The following is a 19,433-nucleotide window of genomic DNA, read 5'->3' as shown; positions in this document are numbered from 1 at the left end:
AGACTTATCTTGATTATTACTTTAATACAGAGAAATAAGGACAAAAATTAAGATAAATATCCGGGAAACGTGTGTATAATTCAGTGTTTCGAGATACTCATCAAGTATTTTCTTTCTCTTGATAGTCTATCATCGGTTCAACATGCGATGTGGACCTATAAGTTTTTAATGTATTTACATCAAGTGATTATGTTTAGCATTTATATTTAAAAAAAAAAAAAAAAAACACAGTGTAAACGGAGACTAGCAGAACAGAACATATGGCAGAGAAAAATGTGATTAATAGTTTAAAATTTTTCCCTGTAGACAACAGTGTTGAAAATTTCTTGATGTGGTCTCACCTATTTAACTTGGACACGGACACATGTTTCTACATCAGACACAGTGACTCCATAGGAAGAAAACTGTGTTGGTTTCAGTATGCAATACGCCCATCACTCAGGGTATGAGACAATGCTAAATCCAATTCGAAAATGCTATAATGCATGTTGAGTGCTTCCACATGTTATCCACGAAACTTATTTGCTTCTGATATTATGGTTCGGCCTATACATGAAACCATGATATACTAAAAGAGATGTATATTATTTATGAATACTAATTCACTAAATCTTCTAGAAATATGTTCTTTAGATGTGTGCACTTGTTCTAGTTTTGTTTTATATCTATGGACACCATTTAACTGACTTGATCAATGTGTCAACTAGCTGATTGTGCAGTATGAGTCTGTGATCTGCTGTTTTTATTCTTCTATAAATGGTAAGTATGAAAGCCAAGGTTGCTTAAGGTATCACCATGTTAATAACTGTAAGATTATTTCACATTGTGGGAGAATATCTAAATTGGTCCCAATTCACCTTAAGGAAACATTTATCCATCCTTTAAAGATGAGAAAAAAAAAATGTCCACCAGGCGAGTCTAGTCTACTTTGCAAAGGTATGGTCCTCACTTTGTGGGAGTGGAATACTTTTGTTTGTTTGAACTACATTCATCTCACATTCTGGTAAAATGTGTGGGTCATTTAAAGAGTAAGTTTGCAAAGGTATGGTCCTCATCACTTGGTGGGTTTTGGAGGATATCTACCTTTACTCTTTTAACCTTTCTTGAGGAGCAACTACTCATAATGCATTGAAGATATTAAGAAATTTGAGATGTCCATCAGATAAGTCTACTTTAGCTTAGCCATTTTATGTGGCAGTTAAGATTTGGAAGGTTGTGTGAGTTTTGACCTATCTTTCATCTCCCATTCTAGCTTTTTATAAAGGACCTTTTAGTGGAATTGGAATAAAGTGTTTGATTCCCTATTTTAGGAAGAATTTCTAGCTTCTACAGTCTTCACATATTTATTCCTTTCTATAGGTTTTTTGAACTTTATTTTATGTGTTCCAGAATTAAATAATGCATGCTAATAGTGTGACATCGATGATGTTGACCCCTCTCAATATTTTAGGTGATATAGATCACCCTAAATTTTGGTGAATATTTGATTTAAGCCCAGTTTCCAGATTGATGGCATGTCCCATTTGACGTTATTGCCCCCTCCCTCAATATTTTGGGTGATTTAGACACCCTTATTTGTTGATGAATATTTGAGGTACCCCTTTTGTTTTCAAGTGGTGATGTTCCCCTCCTTCCTTCAATATTTTGGGAATGAATTAGACACTCCTCTCATTTTGGTGAATATTTGAGATACCCCTACGTTTTCAAACTTATGATATGTCCATTTGAGAAATTAAGAAAAAATAGTTTTAAGTACCCTCATTTTAATATGCAATTACAATACCTCAGATTTTTTCCCCTAAAACTAGTCATCTTCAAATTCTTCGGTCTTTATAGTAAATTAATTTTAATTTATTTATTGTCATCTTCAATTCATTGTTTTAACCTCATCTTAATCCTTTTTAAAAAATTTTAGAATTTTTTTTCTCAAAATATCTCAGCTTTTCTATATCAAAAATCCTATCTTGTTTTTTAGGTTTGAAGGTTGAAGTAGATTAATCTTAAAAGTTGAATACTAGGTTGAAAGACTTTAATCAAGAGATTGAAAATGACTGATTTTGGGAAGGCAAACAAATGTTTTTTTTTTTTTTTAAATATATTTAAAGTTAAAGACGGAGGTATTCAAGTTATTTTGTATTAGTCTATTAGATAAGACCGAGATTGTCTATTTTGGGTCATAACATTGTCCTCATGATTTGGGTCTTCTCAGACAGGCTAATACAAAATAATCTAAATGCCTTTTCCAGATAAAATCTTAAATTTTTCTCTTCAAAATCGGTCATTTTCAAGTTCTTCGACTTCACTACGGCTTACATGTTAATTATAGTTTGCCCCTTGCAAGAAAATCCTGACCTGCCCCTATTTCATAGAATTATTGTCCCAATAATTACCGCCTTTAAAAAAAAAAAAAAAAAAAAAATCGCAATTAATTGGTGAATTTTTAGCATTTAATTCCTTTTTATTCACAAAATTTTGAAAAATACATTTTACATTTTTTTAATATGAAATTTTACAGACCTTGTCTCTGAGTCTAAAGAGAGAATGTGGATAACAAGCATTTGCAGCGGAGATGATTGCGATGGTATACAGTTAATCATAGTTTTGGTGGGTCCCATCCACTTGAAGTTTAATCATGGGCATCTTTTGTTGACTCTACTTGTTTCTTTGCTGAAAGGCTGAGGTTCTCCGAACAAGTTGAGGTGAAACACTATGGCTTGTTACTCTTTATATCACACGAGGTGCAAACAGCATTTATTATTTATTTATTTATTTATTATTTTTGTTTTTCGAAAATAAATGTAGAACTTGTATTATCACACCAACATTTTTTTAATAACTCACCGTACTATACATACAGCATACCATACACCCAGAATTATGAGTCGTGATTTTCTGACTCGAAATTTTTTGCTCCGTCTGTACATGGCTGATGTGGCAAGGGCATAAAATCATAGATCTTTTTCTTAGGGATACACGAGAAAACGATCAGCAGTTCTGTGCCTTTTTCACGTCAATCAAGTATAGACCAAGTGAAAATTTTCAAAACAGAAAATCATTAAGGCAGAATTATTTAAACATTTCCTTATTGTTGAGAAACTCTTTCTAAACCTTCCAAATTCTATGATAATTTTGATGACATTTGTTTGGCAAAGATCCAATGTTTTTCAATCTAGTACAATTTAATGATATTTCTTATTTGTTTGTCTTCTTTTAGAAACTAGGTATATTTATCACTCTAAAATTAGATGTGGTCTTTGGGTACATAGTTTTAAAACTTGTTTTGACGTCTTGCCCATAAATGAGATCGAGTAGTCTTAGACGAGTTTTCCAATTCATTTGAGTTGTCTCGTTCAACAATGAGAAAAATGAATCCTGATTTTAAATCTCATCCAGTGCGTTTGACTTGTCTATCCATCTCGTTAATGGATGATATCGAAAATATCGGATGAGTCATCTCAGTCTTGGTCTCGGTCGAGATTTAAAACCATGTTTGGGTATGGATAATCTTTTTTTTCAATGAATGTATCCTTTGATACTTTGTATTAATTCTTGTTCTTTAAGGAAGTTCTTCCATTTGAATTTCTAATCATGAGAAATAACTCTTCAAACTTTAAAGGTTGTTTATTAGAATGAAAGTGATTGAGGAAAATACCAATGGATGTTGTTGTAGGATTAGTATGGTAATATAAGCTTTCTAAATATTAAAAATAAGAATTGTTGATTTATTGGAAGGTAATTTGTTGATTAAAATAATATATATTTTTCCTTGTTAACTGATTAAAAAAATTTATATTATTTTTGTATAATAAATTTGTGAGGGTAACACAGGAAATATAATGATTTATGAAAATTTTAAAAATAAATCTAATTAAAAAAAGAAAAGAAATTGGTACTGTTTTGAAAAATCTTTGAGGAAACGTTTAAGTATGTTAATATAATAAATTGTGCCAACTCAATTGAGTTTATATCGTTTGTGTGGAAAAATCAAAATAACAAAAATAACACAACAATCACTATTTTTTCATAAATTTTACAGTCCTGATATCTTTATTTATATAACTTAGAGTTATCAAAATATATAAAACTCCCCAAAATAGAAATCCCAAAAAATAGAAAATCCCTTTAAAAAAAATATTACACGATTATCATTTTCATACTCTTTACCCCCCCCCCCTCTGAACTCTAACAAAAATAAGATATTTATACAACAGTTTGAATGCACGACAATTTAAACGATTTACAAAAAGTTCCGTCCCTTTAAATTATTAAATTGCTTTAAGAGAAATTATTCTACAAAATATTAAGAATATAAACATGCCGATAATTCTAACAAGGTATGTCATGAATCCCCTTGATTCTATCTCTCTCAACTGAAATATCTAGATTGGATGCTCAAAATGGACCACACACGTCCATGTCGCACCCCAAAACATTATTGAGTATCATGTGATTCTAAGAACCTCTACTCTAATCAGAAGTTAGTATTTTTTTTCATTGGTAAACACCTAGCATGTTTTAAATGTAAATTGTTTTTTAATACCCAAAAGGGTTGAAATGTCATTTATGTCAAGGTAATAATCTATGAAAAAGCATATGATCCTAACCATATAAGAAGCAGCACTGCTAATGGATCGTATCAATCGTAATATGATCTGTTTTGATTAATAACCTCGTTTCTGGACTCAAGATCAATGATTTGGATTTTAGATCCAATACAACTAAATGTGAGAAAGTACGTAAATTAAAATTATGTACTTGTTTGAAGTCTAATTAGATTTTGTATATCAAATTGGATTTGGGTTGATCCGATCCTAATATTGAGATCTGATAAAACCCGATGGTATAAGAATCTGACTCGATATTAACGGATTAGTTTCAGGTCCGATCTGATCAGGATCAGATTATTGGTATTGAATTGACACTGATTGGATCCAAATGGACAACCTCATGCATATTCCTATTCACGTATCTCGAAGATAAATATTGATCAGTGATTGATTAGTTGTCTTCAATTTGGATGGTCTTTTAAAAGGGTGATAACTTGAATGGACTAGGTCATAGAATCACCAAATTGATGGGACTAGTTCAACACTCCAGAGTGTATGGTGATCAACATCCACCTTAAATTCGTACCAATATTATTAAAGCAACAAAAACTTTGTCAGATATTATCTCAACAGAATTAGACAAATGTGGTTCATTATAGTCGGACTCCCACTATGCCGGCCCAAGCATTTGATCCAGTCAAATAACACACTCAGAATTATAAAAGTTTTTACATACCCTCCATATTTTCTTCAACATTTGAGATACCCTTCATTTCCAATGGATGACATGCCCCCTTATCTTGATATGCTAAACTAATTAAATGGAATTAAAAACCTTCATCTTGGCCCTTAAGTCAAAATTCTAGCTTGACTTTTTTTGTTTTCAAAATCAGGAATCTTTAATCTTAAAAGTTCAATCTAGTTAAAGATGATGGTAAAAAAAATTAGATCTGTAATTTTTTGACTCGAAAATTTTCACTTGGTCGACATGGCAAGGGTATAGAATCATAGATTTTTTTCTTTAGGATACACAAGAAAAAAAATCTACAATTTTATGCACTTATCACGTCAATTGAGTGAATATTTTCGAGTCAGAAAATCATTAATTTGAAATTAAGGGTTTTTTTAGATGACTTATAATGTGATTAAAAGTGATTGATTGGAGATAAGGTTGATACTTAAAAAATAATTATTTATCATGTAGATTTAAGAGCTTAAAAATGACAGATTTTTTGGGATTGTGAGTAAAGGTTGAAGATGATGTACACATAGGTCATTTACCATTGGTCCATTACAATAGAAACAAGTCAAGGGACTTGTCACTAGTTTGAAAAAATAACGGGTTACATCAAATATTCACCAGTGGTATGTCTAAATCGCCTTTTTCTTTTTTCTTTTTTCTTTTTTCTTTTATCGAGCAGTGGTACACTGACTTCCTACAACATTGCCTGTTCATAGAGAACCATATATTTTCTGTACATCTCGAGGAAAAGCATCTACGGCTAGGAGCAAATCACCACGTCAGCGCAGGTGTTGAAAGTTTCTTTTTGATAATTTAGTATAGGAGTCAACGAACTGCTTCAAGGGAAGAGAAATACAGCTTCAAGGGTAGGGACAATAAGTGATTGTTCAAATCTCTAGGGATATCTTCTCCATCTCAACCCTTGGCTGGACACGAGAATTTTCCTTCATAAACTGTCTGGGACTTTTTCAAACTTCAAATCAAGTTATTAAAAAAATAAAAATAAACAAAAACAAAGTATCTTTCTTGTTTAGATCATCAAGTGACGACTATTAGATGGAACCCATTTTATATAGATATATATATATATACGTGATATATGGTTAAAGGTGTGCTCCAAAGGTTTGAAGTAAAACCACAACTGACTTTAGCTAAGTTTATCAGGAACTTTGGTGCTGAAGGAAACCATCTCCACAACTTCATCCATCTCTCTCTTTAGCTCTTAAGCTTGTAATTAATGGCTACTCAAAACGCCATTTTCGTACCTTGTATTTTAATATTGCTCACTGCCACTTTGACAGAGGGTAAGAATTTAAAACTCTAAATATTTCTCTAATTATGTTAGTGTTTTTGGTCTATGGGTTTCTTCTTTTAGATTCACCTTCTTAACATTTTCAATGGGTTTTGTCTCTCCATTTCAAGTTTCAATTGTTATTATTAATTTTTATTTTTTTGAGTCTCTATTAATTAGGCTTAGAAGAGCTGAAATCTTTTTCTTTGTAATTTTTGTTAACTAATTTTAATTTGATTTTTCAGCGTATGTGCTTAACTTTAGTTACAGTGGGACGACAGGACCGGATACATGGGGGAGCTTGAAACCATCTTACCATGCATGCTCAGATGGAAAAACTCAATCCCCCATAAACATTGTGAAGAAGGATGTCGTCTTCAATCCAAAATTGAAAACTTTAAGAAAAGATTACAGACCCACAAATGCTACATTAGTTGACAATGGCTTTAATATCGGGGTTTGTTCTTCATCTTCCTTTAAAAAATATTACAGTTTTTTTTTTTTTTCTTTTTTGTTGAGATCATCTGTATTTGATATAAAGCATAGGTTTTAGCTAGTATACCCATATATAGTATATTAATATATGTATAATATGTATTTGTTTATGTATAATTACTAATATGTACGTATAAATTTACTCGTCTCTTTATCAATACACTGGTACAAGCCAGGTGGCACCTGAGTTGCAAAAATTAGCATTTATGTAAGTTAGAATTGTCTCTGTAATTGATTTAAGATATTATTTTAGAAAAGGGAAAAATACCAAAATTACCATGTATGAGGCCAAAATTGTCATATATCCATTTTGGTATTTATTCATTTTTACCAAATGAGTTAGCTATTGTAATATCACACTAATTTGCTATTTTACTATTTCGGCATTCTTGTGAACCTCAAATAAAATATCATACTTCTTTTTTTTTTTTTTATAACAAAATTATGAAAAGGCCAAAACCATATTTAAAGATTAGAGCTTATTTCAGGATGAAAATAAGGTATAAATGTAAATTCAGCTAATTGGATATCTTTTGGAAATAAAATAAAATAAACGAGCATGAAGATAAAATGCAGTTTAGCAGATACCCATTTTGGTAGAAATGAATAAATGCCAAAATGGGTGTATAACCCTTTTGATACATGTTTCGAAACATTGTTGGACCAGTAATTTTGGTAAAATAATCCGTCGTTTTGGTAAATCACCCTTTTAGAAATTTTTATAATTTAAAAAATTAATTAATATGTATTTGGCTATTTGCTGCAACAATGTTCACTATTCTCTCAATGGATTGGATTGGATCGAACCCAAATTCCAATCAGAAAACTTGGAATCTGGATTTGTGATTTTGGATCTGGTAAGGATCCAATACAATACAATATCGGATAGGTTATGGATCAACCATGATCCAATCAAATAGTACATGAGAAATGGGTTTGTTGACTTGGATCTCGTATTTAACTAGATCCAATCCGACTGTTACTGGATCAGGTTTGAAGCTCTTTGATAAAGATCCGGTTCAATAATAAGATGTGATGAAGTATTAAAGTCCTGTCTGATTGCTATCGGATCAGTTATGGTTCCACATGATTCAATCCGAATCCGATCCAACTTCTGGAATTATAGGCCTCATATGTATTAGATTTCAAGTTATCTAAATTTCCCAAAAATAATTTTGCTATATAAAAAGGAAAATTTTCCCCAACCAAAATTAACTTGATCATCAAATATCAAATGGATTTGGTGTGTTTTTTATTTGCAGTTGCAGTATGGCAATGATATGGGAGTTGCTATTATAGATGGCAAAAACTATACTCTAAAGCAAATGCATTGGCACTCACCTGCTGAGCACACCATCGATGGAATTCGGTAAGCTTTTCCTTTTTTATTTGATCTTTTGTATTTGTAATAATTATAGTTCTAAAACTGGAAAACTCGACTCGAATGTTCATCTAGATGAATCAAGTGTACCACTTGATGACTGATCAGATGTGCAAAACAAAGTATATTAAATTTATAAATAATTGTAATATTTTAAAAATAAATAAGGGAATTAGTTAAATTACTTTTTTTTTTTAAAGATTAATATTTTAATTAATTATTAAAAATAATAATTTTTAAGAAATTACTAAAAATGACTTAACACGCTGAGCTGTTTAGAGTTTTAGGCTAGTTTCATTTAGTAAGATTTGAAATCTTACTAAGGTGTAGTTGAGTTTACCTTGTGGCATACAAACACGTGATCTGATGCCACAAGGATGTAAAATCTATGAACTTTAAAGAAAATAAAAGTTTAAAAATGTTATTTTTTACCACTAAACTTTAATTTTGAATTCGAGAATTCGTTTAGAGTTTAGCAGCCGTCCATTTTTGAAACCTTGGATCAAGCCTAAAAAATTATTCTTTGTTTTTATTTTTATTATTATTTTTTTTAATCTAAACTTTTCCATGAAATCTAGAGGACTGTGGTGTTGGATTTGTTAATTTGATACTCCATTTGAGTTTCAATGACCCTTGGTAAATTTTGAAATCTTAGTATAGAAAAGGGTAAAACCCTGGACATTCCAGAAATTGGTTTTTGTATTTTTTTTCTTTTCTAAATTTATTATTTTTTGATAATTAATTTAAAAAATTAACTCTTTTTTAGTATTAATGACTTGACTGTGTATTGATGAAGCTAACTCAACCAATTAAGTTGATGAATTGACCCTACAATTTCCCTTATTGATTCGAAAAATTTGTTCCATCGAGTTTTGGGATTGTGTCACCTTGATGTACAAATGAATCAAGTCAATTTGACCAAGTTTTAATTTAATTTGACTAATTTTAGAAATATGGATTAAATGAAGGAGAAAAAGATCGAAAATGACTTGGATGAAAAAATTTGAAAATGCACGTCTTGACATAACATATATAGCTTTGAACCCGATAATTACTGACCACTAATCTCCCATGCCTAGAAAAAAAAAGAACTTAAAAAATGTAGAAGCTTTTCTTCCTATACGATCGGTCACTAGATATGTGCAATATTGTTCTTGAGCATTTTACAATTACAGTTACCCTTTGGAGCTTCATCTGGTCCATATGGATTCTGTTGGCAACATCTCAGTGGTGGGGATCCTCTATAGATATGGCAAACCTGATCCACTTATCTCGGAGGTAATTAAATATATAATATTAATTATATTTGTAAGTAAAATTATTCAATTTCATAAGCTCTCACATTTAAATAAGGATTATCATTAACCTGCACAAATGAAGATTGAATTTGTTAAGTGGGTGTTTGGTAACAAGGTTAACATTGTCACCAAACATGCCTCATAGACTAACGCCTTTTTCTGGCATGCAGATAAGGGATAATTTAGAGGAGCTAGAAAGGGAAGTAAGTGAGGGTCATGAAGATTACCAAGTTACTGTAAATTTGATGAAAGCCAAGTATTTGAAGGGTCATAACAGGAAGTATTACAGATATGTGGGTTCTCTAACTGTTCCTCCATGCAATGAGAATGTTTTGTGGAGTATTCTTGTAAAGGTACTTCTGCCCTCCAATAACATACATACATACTTACATACATACATACATACATACATACATGGGAAGATAATGGCTTGCAGCTATCTTTGAAATATGTATTTTCTTTTTCTTGGACTGATGTAGGTGAGACATGTATCTAAGGAGCAGTTAGACACCCTAAGAGCTCCCTTGGATAGTACATGTAAAAACAATTCAAGGCCTTTAAAGTCGTTGAATGGGCGACACGTGGAGCTATACGATGAGCAACGTAGTCGCTTAGGTGGATCTGTACGACGGAACTTGACATGATGATACCACTCTTCTTAATCAGAATCATCTTGATGGAAAGATCTATGTATGTGTTAGAGCTTATTATGAGGGGGAAAAACTGTCAGTAGTAGTTAGTGTGTGTGTGTTTAGAGTGGTCTTAAGTTAGCTTATTATCATATAATTGCTTGGGCCTATAGTATAATAAAAGTATTGTGTTTGATCTGCTTGATGTAAATCGGTGATCCGATCTATAGATACAATGGCAACCTATGCAACCTTGGTTGAAGAATAAAATTTAATTGATTTTCTTGATTGAATTACAATGAATCCTAATAAGATTTATGGACTAAAAAAGAGAAATCCTACATACAAACAAATTAAATTCTAGATAAGAAAACTCAAGCTATTCTTCTAATTTTCAAAAAATCTGATGTGATGTATTACAATATACCTTATTACAATGCATTACAATCTAATACTCTAATTACCCCAATCTTTTAAGAGGGGAAATTTCTCTATTCTTGTGAAATCGGTCTATTTAGAAAAATTCTTTTAAACCAAACATGCAGCCAATATTGGCCAATGGTTCCCATTGATGAATCCCATACATTAGTTATGAAATATGTACCCCCTCAAATTATAGATATAACCCCCAATATATGAAAATTCGACAAATGGTACATCAATATCCTAACAAAACTTAGGTAAGGCATATTCCAAGGGTACATTTCATGCAAACATCAACAAAGCCTTATCCCAAAGATTTCGGATCGGCAAAATGAATCCCATCCCTCCATTCACTCTGTCCTAGGCCAAGTCTTTTGTTAGTGAAAGTGAATTCATATCTACTTTTATTACCAATTACATTCTCTTGTTATTATAGTATAGAATTGTACAAAAGAGCATGAAATAAATTCCATGAAATCTAAGGATGACATGTTAGTATTTGACTGGACAATTAGGTCCACGATGCAAATTTCGATAGATTTATAATATGCACAAATAGCATTTTCGTTATCTATATGTTTGGGAGGTTTTATTTCTGCATTGTAATTTGCGGGATCTCCAAAATAGCTACAAAAAAGGTCTAAATGAGATACCTTTGAGGGCTGAGGGATGATGTCCCTCTTGTTATCGGGCTTGGGAAAGGGTCCAAGACCGGCCCATTTATATTTCTAATCAAAACAGTAGTAGCCCCAACATACTGAATAGATTTGGATTGCATTGGCCAAATTCATTAAGCCCGGCCCATTTATCAAGTGGAAATAGTGGTGGCTTCTACTTCTTGAATAGATTTTGTTTCAAGATGAGCCTTACACATTGGACCCCAAAGTTGCATTCAAATTTTTAAGAATTTAAATTTGTTCCTGCACTACCTTTAGTAATTTTTCAATGTTGCAGAGACAATGTTGAAAAAAATGAAAACTAACACATCAGCCATGTAATGATCATGGCTTAGATCAGATTTGTTATATATATAAAAAAATATTAAAAATAACATAATAAATCTCTAGAAAGAAAAATCTATAACAAACTACATTATTATTATTATTATTATTATTACTTTTAAGATTAGATTGATTTTATTTATAGAAATGAAAACAAAACAACCAAATTGCCATTATTAATTAATTTATTATCATAGAATCATCCTAGAGTGATGTGAAGAACAATTTGTTTCATAATTCTGCTACAGTATCAATAATTGATGATTGAGAGAAGAAATCCCCCAATCTCTTCATCCCAAAACAATCCAATTTCATCACCAGCCTTAAAGACTCATGGATCTTATAAAGGTAGCTATGCAAGCGCCTTGAAAGTAGTAATTTCTATTCGTCACCGGCTTCAAAGTAACAGTATGCATATGTGATCTTAATATTTTTGTAAGCAATTTTAGGATTTTTCTAAAAGGAAAAAATAAAATAGTTTCCATGTGTGAACTTAATATATTTTTGATACTAATCTTAGGGATCAGATGATGTTGATGATCCTAATTGGATTCTAACAATGGTGGATTTTTGCAATTTTTTGTGGATCAAACCTTGCACATGATTGGGTGAAGATGTATTCTCAAAAGAAATTATGTCAAATATTCAATAGATTACTTTCCATTTTAATTTAGGAAAATAATTTTTTACTTTCAAAGATACCAAAAGACAAATTTAAGTAAATTAAGATTTTTTTTTGGAATTTCCGTGCATGATCTTAATATTTCTTTTGCCAAATTTAGGTATCAGATAATGATGGTGTTTTTTTTTTTTTTTTTTTAATAATGATGGGGGTTCCGGACCCACAAGGCAATTGGCCTCTTAGAATATGTTTTAAAATGGATCTGATTTTATCTGAGTGATCCGAATCTGAATTAAGTAGATTTGGTTCCTTCAAATATATACGGATTAAAAAACGATTCAGATATGAGTTGATGTCTCTCGACCTGAGTCAAATCTGGGTCGAATACATATCCATCCTTATATCCACTTGGATCCAAATGATATAATATTTTGTAACTTATATTTTTTAATATACAATTTTTCAACCATAAAGTGTTAGGCACTATGGCCAAGGCCTCCCTTCAAAAAGGGAGACGTCTGGTCTTAAATGTTTTGAAATTTACCGACCAACCCAAATCAAGTAATTCGATTTGATTGAATCCAAATATGTGTTTATTGATGGTACAATGGTTCGGATACGATTTTAGCTTGTAAGATCCAAGTCAGATTCATAACACCATATCCCATCCAAATCCTCCAAGTACATGCAATAAATTGGCTCCAGTTCATAACCAGGGATGGATGACTCCACATTCGAAATTGAGTCAGATCAATTTAGGGATGGATGACCCCCTCAAACAAATTGAATGTATCAAAACCCAAGTCTTTGATCCAAACCTAGAGTTAAATCTTAAGTTAACTTGATTCCAGAGAACAATGTGGCTTGGAGCCTAAATGGCCTGGAATTTTAGAGGTAGGATTGTAATTCAAATCCCTTTTGCAGACGTGGGAACTCCACCAAATGTTGTTGGGGTAGTTCGAGGAGTTGGGCTCTGTATACCCTATTCCATCTTCCAGACAAGTCAGCGTAAATAAGGGACTCATTTCTCTCGTACGTTTCCTCTATGGGTTCAACTTTTTATCTATAGAGCTAGTAGTGTCCTCCACCATATCAATATTATTATATTAAAGTAATTCAATAGATCTTTTTTACATTACCTGAATTATATAATTTTAAAGAGAGATTTAGCCACAGAACTAACTGTTTCACTTTTATTACAAAAACTCCCTTTGAGTCCTGACAACTCCAAAGGAGCGTTCCTTTATGAAGCTCGCTACCCACTAAATCTCGCTTTATCGTGTTCTACTTAGCAAATTTTGGAGTGGGATCCATGTCATAAATTTTTAATTTTTGATAGATTATTTATTACTTTAACATATCTTGAAATGGATTCTAACTACATTAATTTGTGATGTCCAAAAACATGATCTAACGTACAAGATTATCTTTAAAAAAAATTAAATTTCATAGTTGAATTTTAATTTTAAATTTGAGAGTTCGATATCCATCCATTTTAAATATCTATTATCACAATCAATAAGTTTTTTTTTCTTTTAATTTTTTCTATCGAATTTGAGTTTTTACATGCAATACAAAAGTTTGTGTTGTTGGATTACAAATTTAACAGTCCTTGTGGGCCCAATGACCCTTAGTAAGATTTTAAATCTTACTAAATTGGTCATGGTAGCATGATTCATATGATAAGGTATGTGTACGGGTGTTTTTTAAATAAAATTACAATAGATAAATCTGCTCGATGAATCTAGCCATGATTGAACTCACAAACTCTAGCGAGGGAGGGTGCGTTATTTGTCTACCAACCCTGCAAATTAGCATGGATTTAGTTGGGAGCAGATTCTCTATAGCCAGGCTTTCCTCGTAGCTCACTGTAGTTAAAATCTACAATTGATGGTGTGCCACATAGTTGATGGTTACCATTGAATCGTTTAAATTTAAGAGTTTAAGTGACCATACACTTTCAAAACTCTTGATTTGAGCAAATACAAGGTTTGTTTTCGGTTTGTCTTTTTTTCTTTTTTTCAAATCTGACCTAAACCACAATTACAAGAGGACCGAATTGTTCTCTCTCTCTCTCTCTCTCTCTTTCTATATATATATATATGGGAAATGTTCAGCACCCTAAGTTTTACCACACACTTTAACAAATGTTTTTTGTCCTACATGGGTTAGAAGTTTTGGAATGAGCTGATTTTTGGTGAGGATGATCTCTATGATTAGAAGATCATCCTCCCCAAAAATCAGCCCATTCCGAAATGTTTAGCCCCATGTTTACACGTTGAAAAATCGTAGACCGTCCATTTTTTGTAAATCAATTTTGATGGGGTTAGAAGTTTTGGAATTAGCTGATTTTTGGTGAGGATGATCTCCTCACCATAGAGATCATCCTCACCAAAAATCAGCTCATTCCGAAACTTATAACTCATATTTTAAAAAATGTTTGGTACCAAACTTGACAAACTTTAGGGCTGTTGAACCATCCCATTATATATATATATATATATATATATATATATATATATATGGGTCACGTTATTACGACCCCCTTTTAGACCCCCTTTGCGACACACCTTTTTGTCTTATATGGGCAAAAATGTTTGGAATGGGCTGATTTTTTGTGAGGATGATCTCTATGGTGAGGGGATCATCCTGGCAAAAAATCATCCCATTCCAAAACTTCTAACCCATCAAAATTGATTTACAAAAATTGGACGGTCTATAATTTTTCAACAAAAATCGGACGGTCTAGAAGTTTTGGAATGGGATGATTTTTTGCCAGGATGATCCCCTCACCATAGAGATCATCCTCACAAAAAATCAGCCCATTCCAAACATTTTTGCCCATATAAGACAAAAAGGTGTGTCGCAAAGGGGGTCCAAAAGGGGGTCGTAATAACGTGACCAAAAGGGTCACGTTCCTAAGACTCATATTGAGACTCACATTGCGACACACCGTTTTGTCTTATATGGGTAAAAATGTTTGGAATGAGCTGCTTTTTTGTGAGGATGATCTCTGTGATGAGGGGATCATCTGGCAAAAAATCATCCCATTCCAAAACTTCTAACCCATCAAAATTGATTTACAAAAATTGGACGGTCTAAAAGTTTCATAATGAGCTGATTTTTGGCAAGGATGATCTCCTCACCATAGAGATCATCCTCACAAAAAATCAGCCCATTCCAAATATTTTTGCCCATATAAGATAAAACGGTGTGTCGCAATGTGAGTCCCAGTATGAGTCTTAGGAACGCTGTTCATATATATATATATATATATCAAATTGATGTTTTGTGGATTATAGTCTCTCAATACAGTGGGATTTCTGATTGACTTTTATGGAAAAAAAAAAAAAGAATTCATTAAATCCGACCAGACATATTGAAACCCCAATCGACAGTTGAAAGATAAGTAACAACCTGTTCTTATTGATTTATGTAACTGAACAAGACACACTTTCCTAATTTCTAAAACAATCTCCCACAATAAATTTCCGAAATTATTATTTACACAAAAAAAGAAAAAAAAACTCACGAACTGTGGAAAACAACATAAATCAAACACCAAACAAAGGTAAAATAAAAGTTTCTAAATTTGATTTACCTAAACAAGTGGGGTACACACCATTATTCAACGCGATCACGTGGTGCTAACAAGTTACGGGCCCCACAGACTCCCAATCACGACTGCAATCGACATCCTTCGGTGGGTCCAATCCACGGCGGCGCCAAACCGAACCACGATCGACTGACTCAGCCCCAGCCACCTCTGGATCCACGTCACCTATCCAAGAATCGGATTTTCTCCCAGAAGCGAACCGCTTCAGCCCACCCAAACCGGGCGCTTCCGAATCCGGTTCGCTTACTGAAATCCTATATATTTCTGACATCGTGCTCAACCTTGGCGGCGACTCAGCTGATGGCTCGTCCATACCAACGGCTTGAGTTTTCCGACGACCTAACCTAAGAGCCGCCTTGAAACTTGACCAGAACCCGATTTTTTCTGGTCTATCCACGGTTGAAGCCTCCTTCGACTTCCGGCGTAATCTCAGGCGACGTTTTCTCTCCTTCTTCGATCTAACTCTTCCCATACATGAGACTTTAGGCGACGTTGGTTCAGTCACCGGAACTGTCGATTTTCCGGACGATCGTGATCTTTTAGGGAAGAAGCGAGTGTTTGCCGGTTTACAATTCCGTCTGTACTTAGAATCGACGTAGGTAGTTTTCTGAGTCTTTGGGAGACCGATGATCGAAGCTTTGGAGAATCTCTGAGAACTTGAAACTGAACTCAAATTCGAAGTAGAAGTAGAGAGGGAATTAGAATTTCCCTTTGTAGATTCCTTTCGCTCGTAAAACGCGTTTCTATCAAACCACTCGTACTCATCTTCTTTAGGGACATAGAATGATTCTGAAGGATAATCTGGTGGATTCTCTGGAAGATTTGGTTTTTCGGATTGAGAATCGTCTTCTATTAAGGTTTCGCAGACGATTTTTCGATCGCTGCCATTGCCACCACAAACTATGGTTTCGAGATCGCCTTGTGGCATCGGACGATTGTGAGTACGTGTCTGTGTGTGTGCGAGAGAGAGAGAGAGAGAGAGAGAGAGAGAGAGTTGGAAGAGAAGTGGTCGGAGAGGAGTTTTTAAAGGTACGAGGGGATGAAAAAATATTTGAGATTGAGAAGAGATGATAAATGAGAGATATTTGAAGGAGTGAGGGAGTCTTCAATTTGACTTCTGATTTATCACACAATTTTAATTAGAATTTTTAATATTGATGAAAAAGGGGGATTTAAACATGCCCTACCACGTTTTTATCAAATATAAGACATGCCCCATGTTTTCAAATTGATGGCACCTTGATTGTTGTATTAGATGCTAAAGTACAATAATGGAAATGCGCTTGCCCTCAACCTTTAATTTGGCCAAGATGCCCTCAATTTTTCTCATAAAAAATTTAGTATTTTCAAGTTGTTAAATTCTATAGTAAATTATTTTAAAATTTTAACTTATTCCATCTGGTCTTCAATTCATTTTATTCAATATCTTATAAAAATTCTTAATGTTTCTTCCAAAACTCTCTCTCTCTATATTTGTTCCAAAAAAAATATCATCTCATTCTTGAGGTTGAAGAAAGTAAAATCTTAGGATTGAGTACAAACTCACCATGAAATTCTTTTATGTTGAAGTTCATAGCATCTAAATTGAAGGTTTATCATGTCCAACTCTATCATCAATCCATTTTTCTTTAAATAAAAAAAAAAAAAGAGGGGGTAGAGCCCAAGTCATGCGATATGTCAACAGTTTGAACACTCACATATATTCAATATTTGACAAAAATGTGGAGGAGCATATTTAAGTCAAATGGAAAAACTATTCTCAAAATAAATTGAAGTGGCATTTTAAATATAACCATCGAGATTTTGATGAAGATGACTGATTTTTTAATTCAATCTAATAGAATAACTCAAAAACTCATTGATGTGGCATATGCAATAATCATAGATTTTTTCATTCGGGATACACAACTATACATGCTTATGAGGATGTACGGTTGTGTATCCAGGGGAGAAAAAATCTAAGACTCTTGTAAATGCTATGGCAGTGAGTTTTTGAGTTAAAAAATCATTACATTACGTTTTGATGAAGACTTTTGCTATCCCAATTTTCAAAATGTTGATAAAAACTCTTTGACCACTGTCTCATTTGAGTGACTAATAAAAATGGCCAAAATGCCCCATTTTCTCATTTGTTCTCCAAATGAATTGTTCAATTACCAGATCTACCGTACTATAAATCAATGAGAAGAAGATATATAAAAATTTAACCCTAGATGGTATTACCAAATAAATAAAAGGTTGAAGATAAAGAGTTTTTGTCTTTTGAAGAGTATGGCCAAGGGGTTGGTCAATTATTGGAGAACACAGGGGGGCGTCTCAAAAATTCATGAAAACCGTAGGCGTATGCCTAAATTTTCCAAAAACAAGAGCAAGATTATATTTTATAGCAAAGTTGGCTCCGCGTCGAGTTTTCTGGAGCCGATCTTTTCTTGGATTCTCCACTTATTGCAATTATGGGACCCATCTATATTAAGTATCAGGTGAATATTTCAAATTCAACGAAGTGGTTAGTCAAAAGTCTATTTGATGTGATGCAGCTCACTTTGATCTTTTGTGTTCATTCTTCCATGAGGTCTACCAAGTGTGACGATCTTGATTGTAAAACTTTTCACCTTCTTCTTGTCTCTCATTTCATGGTTTGTAAAAGATAATGACAAATCAGTCTTAAATAGAAGCTCATGATTGTTTTGAAGAAAATTTTATTAATTTTGACAAAAAATTTAGGATGAATTACTATTACGTAAATCAAATATGACAAAATTCTGATTTCAACTAACTGTTCATTTTAATTCCCAAAACGCAAACGTACGAGATCTCTGATTTTTCAAATGACAAAATTTCGTTGGATTTTTTTCCCCTAAAATGTCAATATAATTGCTATATTTAATGACGATCTCCTTAAGTCACTTGATACTTGCAAGAGATCGTCAGTTTAAACCTTTGAGATTCTTAATGTTCATCTTTCAGGAATTAAAATGAACAATGAACCACAATGGAAATTTTGTCAAAAGTCAATTATCTCATAATTTAAATTTAAAAATAAAGATGGAGCCACTAGTATATTTTTCTGATTTGATTTAATTGTTAAATGTATTTTCTTTCTCAGAACAGACATTCAACCTTTTTAATGTAGGAACACTGGGTCCTTTTCAATGGCTTCAATTAAATGAAATACTCATTTGATTGGAACCATCAACGTTATACTCATTGAAGCCTTAATTCAAAGATTTTGGGTTGATAAAACTAATGTTGTATCTTTATTTAATTCAAAGCAAAAGTTGTTTCACCATTTAATGTTGTCCAAATGTCCAAAGCTACCTCTCACGCTAATAAATATGTTTTGTTAACTTCATACCTACCTTCACTCTGGCAAACTGTATTCTATTGG

The 19,433-nt window shown here is 32.7% G+C and overlaps 2 protein-coding genes across 2 annotated transcripts; one reads left to right on the top strand and one right to left on the bottom strand.

Moving 5' to 3' along the window:
• Positions 1–6,329: 6,329 nt before the first annotated feature.
• LOC147385521 (alpha carbonic anhydrase 1, chloroplastic-like) lies at positions 6,330–10,676 on the top strand. Its single transcript, XM_086421982.1, has 6 exons — positions 6,330–6,593; positions 6,826–7,037; positions 8,338–8,444; positions 9,632–9,734; positions 9,925–10,107; positions 10,234–10,676. Exons 1-6 carry the CDS (start codon positions 6,527–6,529, stop codon positions 10,396–10,398), a joined length of 837 nt encoding a protein of 278 aa, XP_086278108.1. The 5' UTR covers positions 6,330–6,526; the 3' UTR covers positions 10,399–10,676.
• Positions 10,677–16,076: 5,400 nt separating this feature from the next.
• On the bottom strand, positions 16,077–16,973 carry LOC147385520 (uncharacterized). The gene has a single exon (XM_086423160.1). The coding sequence runs from the start codon at positions 16,971–16,973 to the stop codon at positions 16,077–16,079; it is 897 nt and encodes a 298-aa protein (XP_086279286.1).
• Between the last annotated feature and the right edge of the window lie 2,460 nt (positions 16,974–19,433).

The sequence above is a fragment of the Akebia trifoliata genome, chromosome 14, assembly GCF_017979445.1.
Source record: "Akebia trifoliata isolate Shusen 1 chromosome 14, ASM1797944v1, whole genome shotgun sequence".
In the NCBI taxonomy this organism is placed as follows: Eukaryota; Viridiplantae; Streptophyta; class Magnoliopsida; order Ranunculales; family Lardizabalaceae; genus Akebia; species Akebia trifoliata.
The sequence above is the reverse complement of the archived record's forward strand: the minus strand, read 5'-3'. Positions and strand labels throughout refer to the sequence as shown.

Excerpts from the sequence above, each read along its gene's own strand:
- LOC147385521 (XM_086421982.1), top strand. The coding sequence starts at position 6,527 with ATGGCTACTCAAAACGCCATTTTCGTACCTTGTATTTTAATATTGCTC. Across the intron at positions 7,038-8,337 it reads ACAATGGCTTTAATATCGGG|TTGCAGTATGGCAATGATAT; the intron begins GTTTGTTCTTCA and ends TTTTATTTGCAG. Across the intron at positions 10,108-10,233 it reads TGTGGAGTATTCTTGTAAAG|GTGAGACATGTATCTAAGGA; the intron begins GTACTTCTGCCC and ends GGACTGATGTAG.
- LOC147385520 (XM_086423160.1), bottom strand. The coding sequence starts at position 16,973 with ATGCCACAAGGCGATCTCGAAACCATAGTTTGTGGTGGCAATGGCAGC.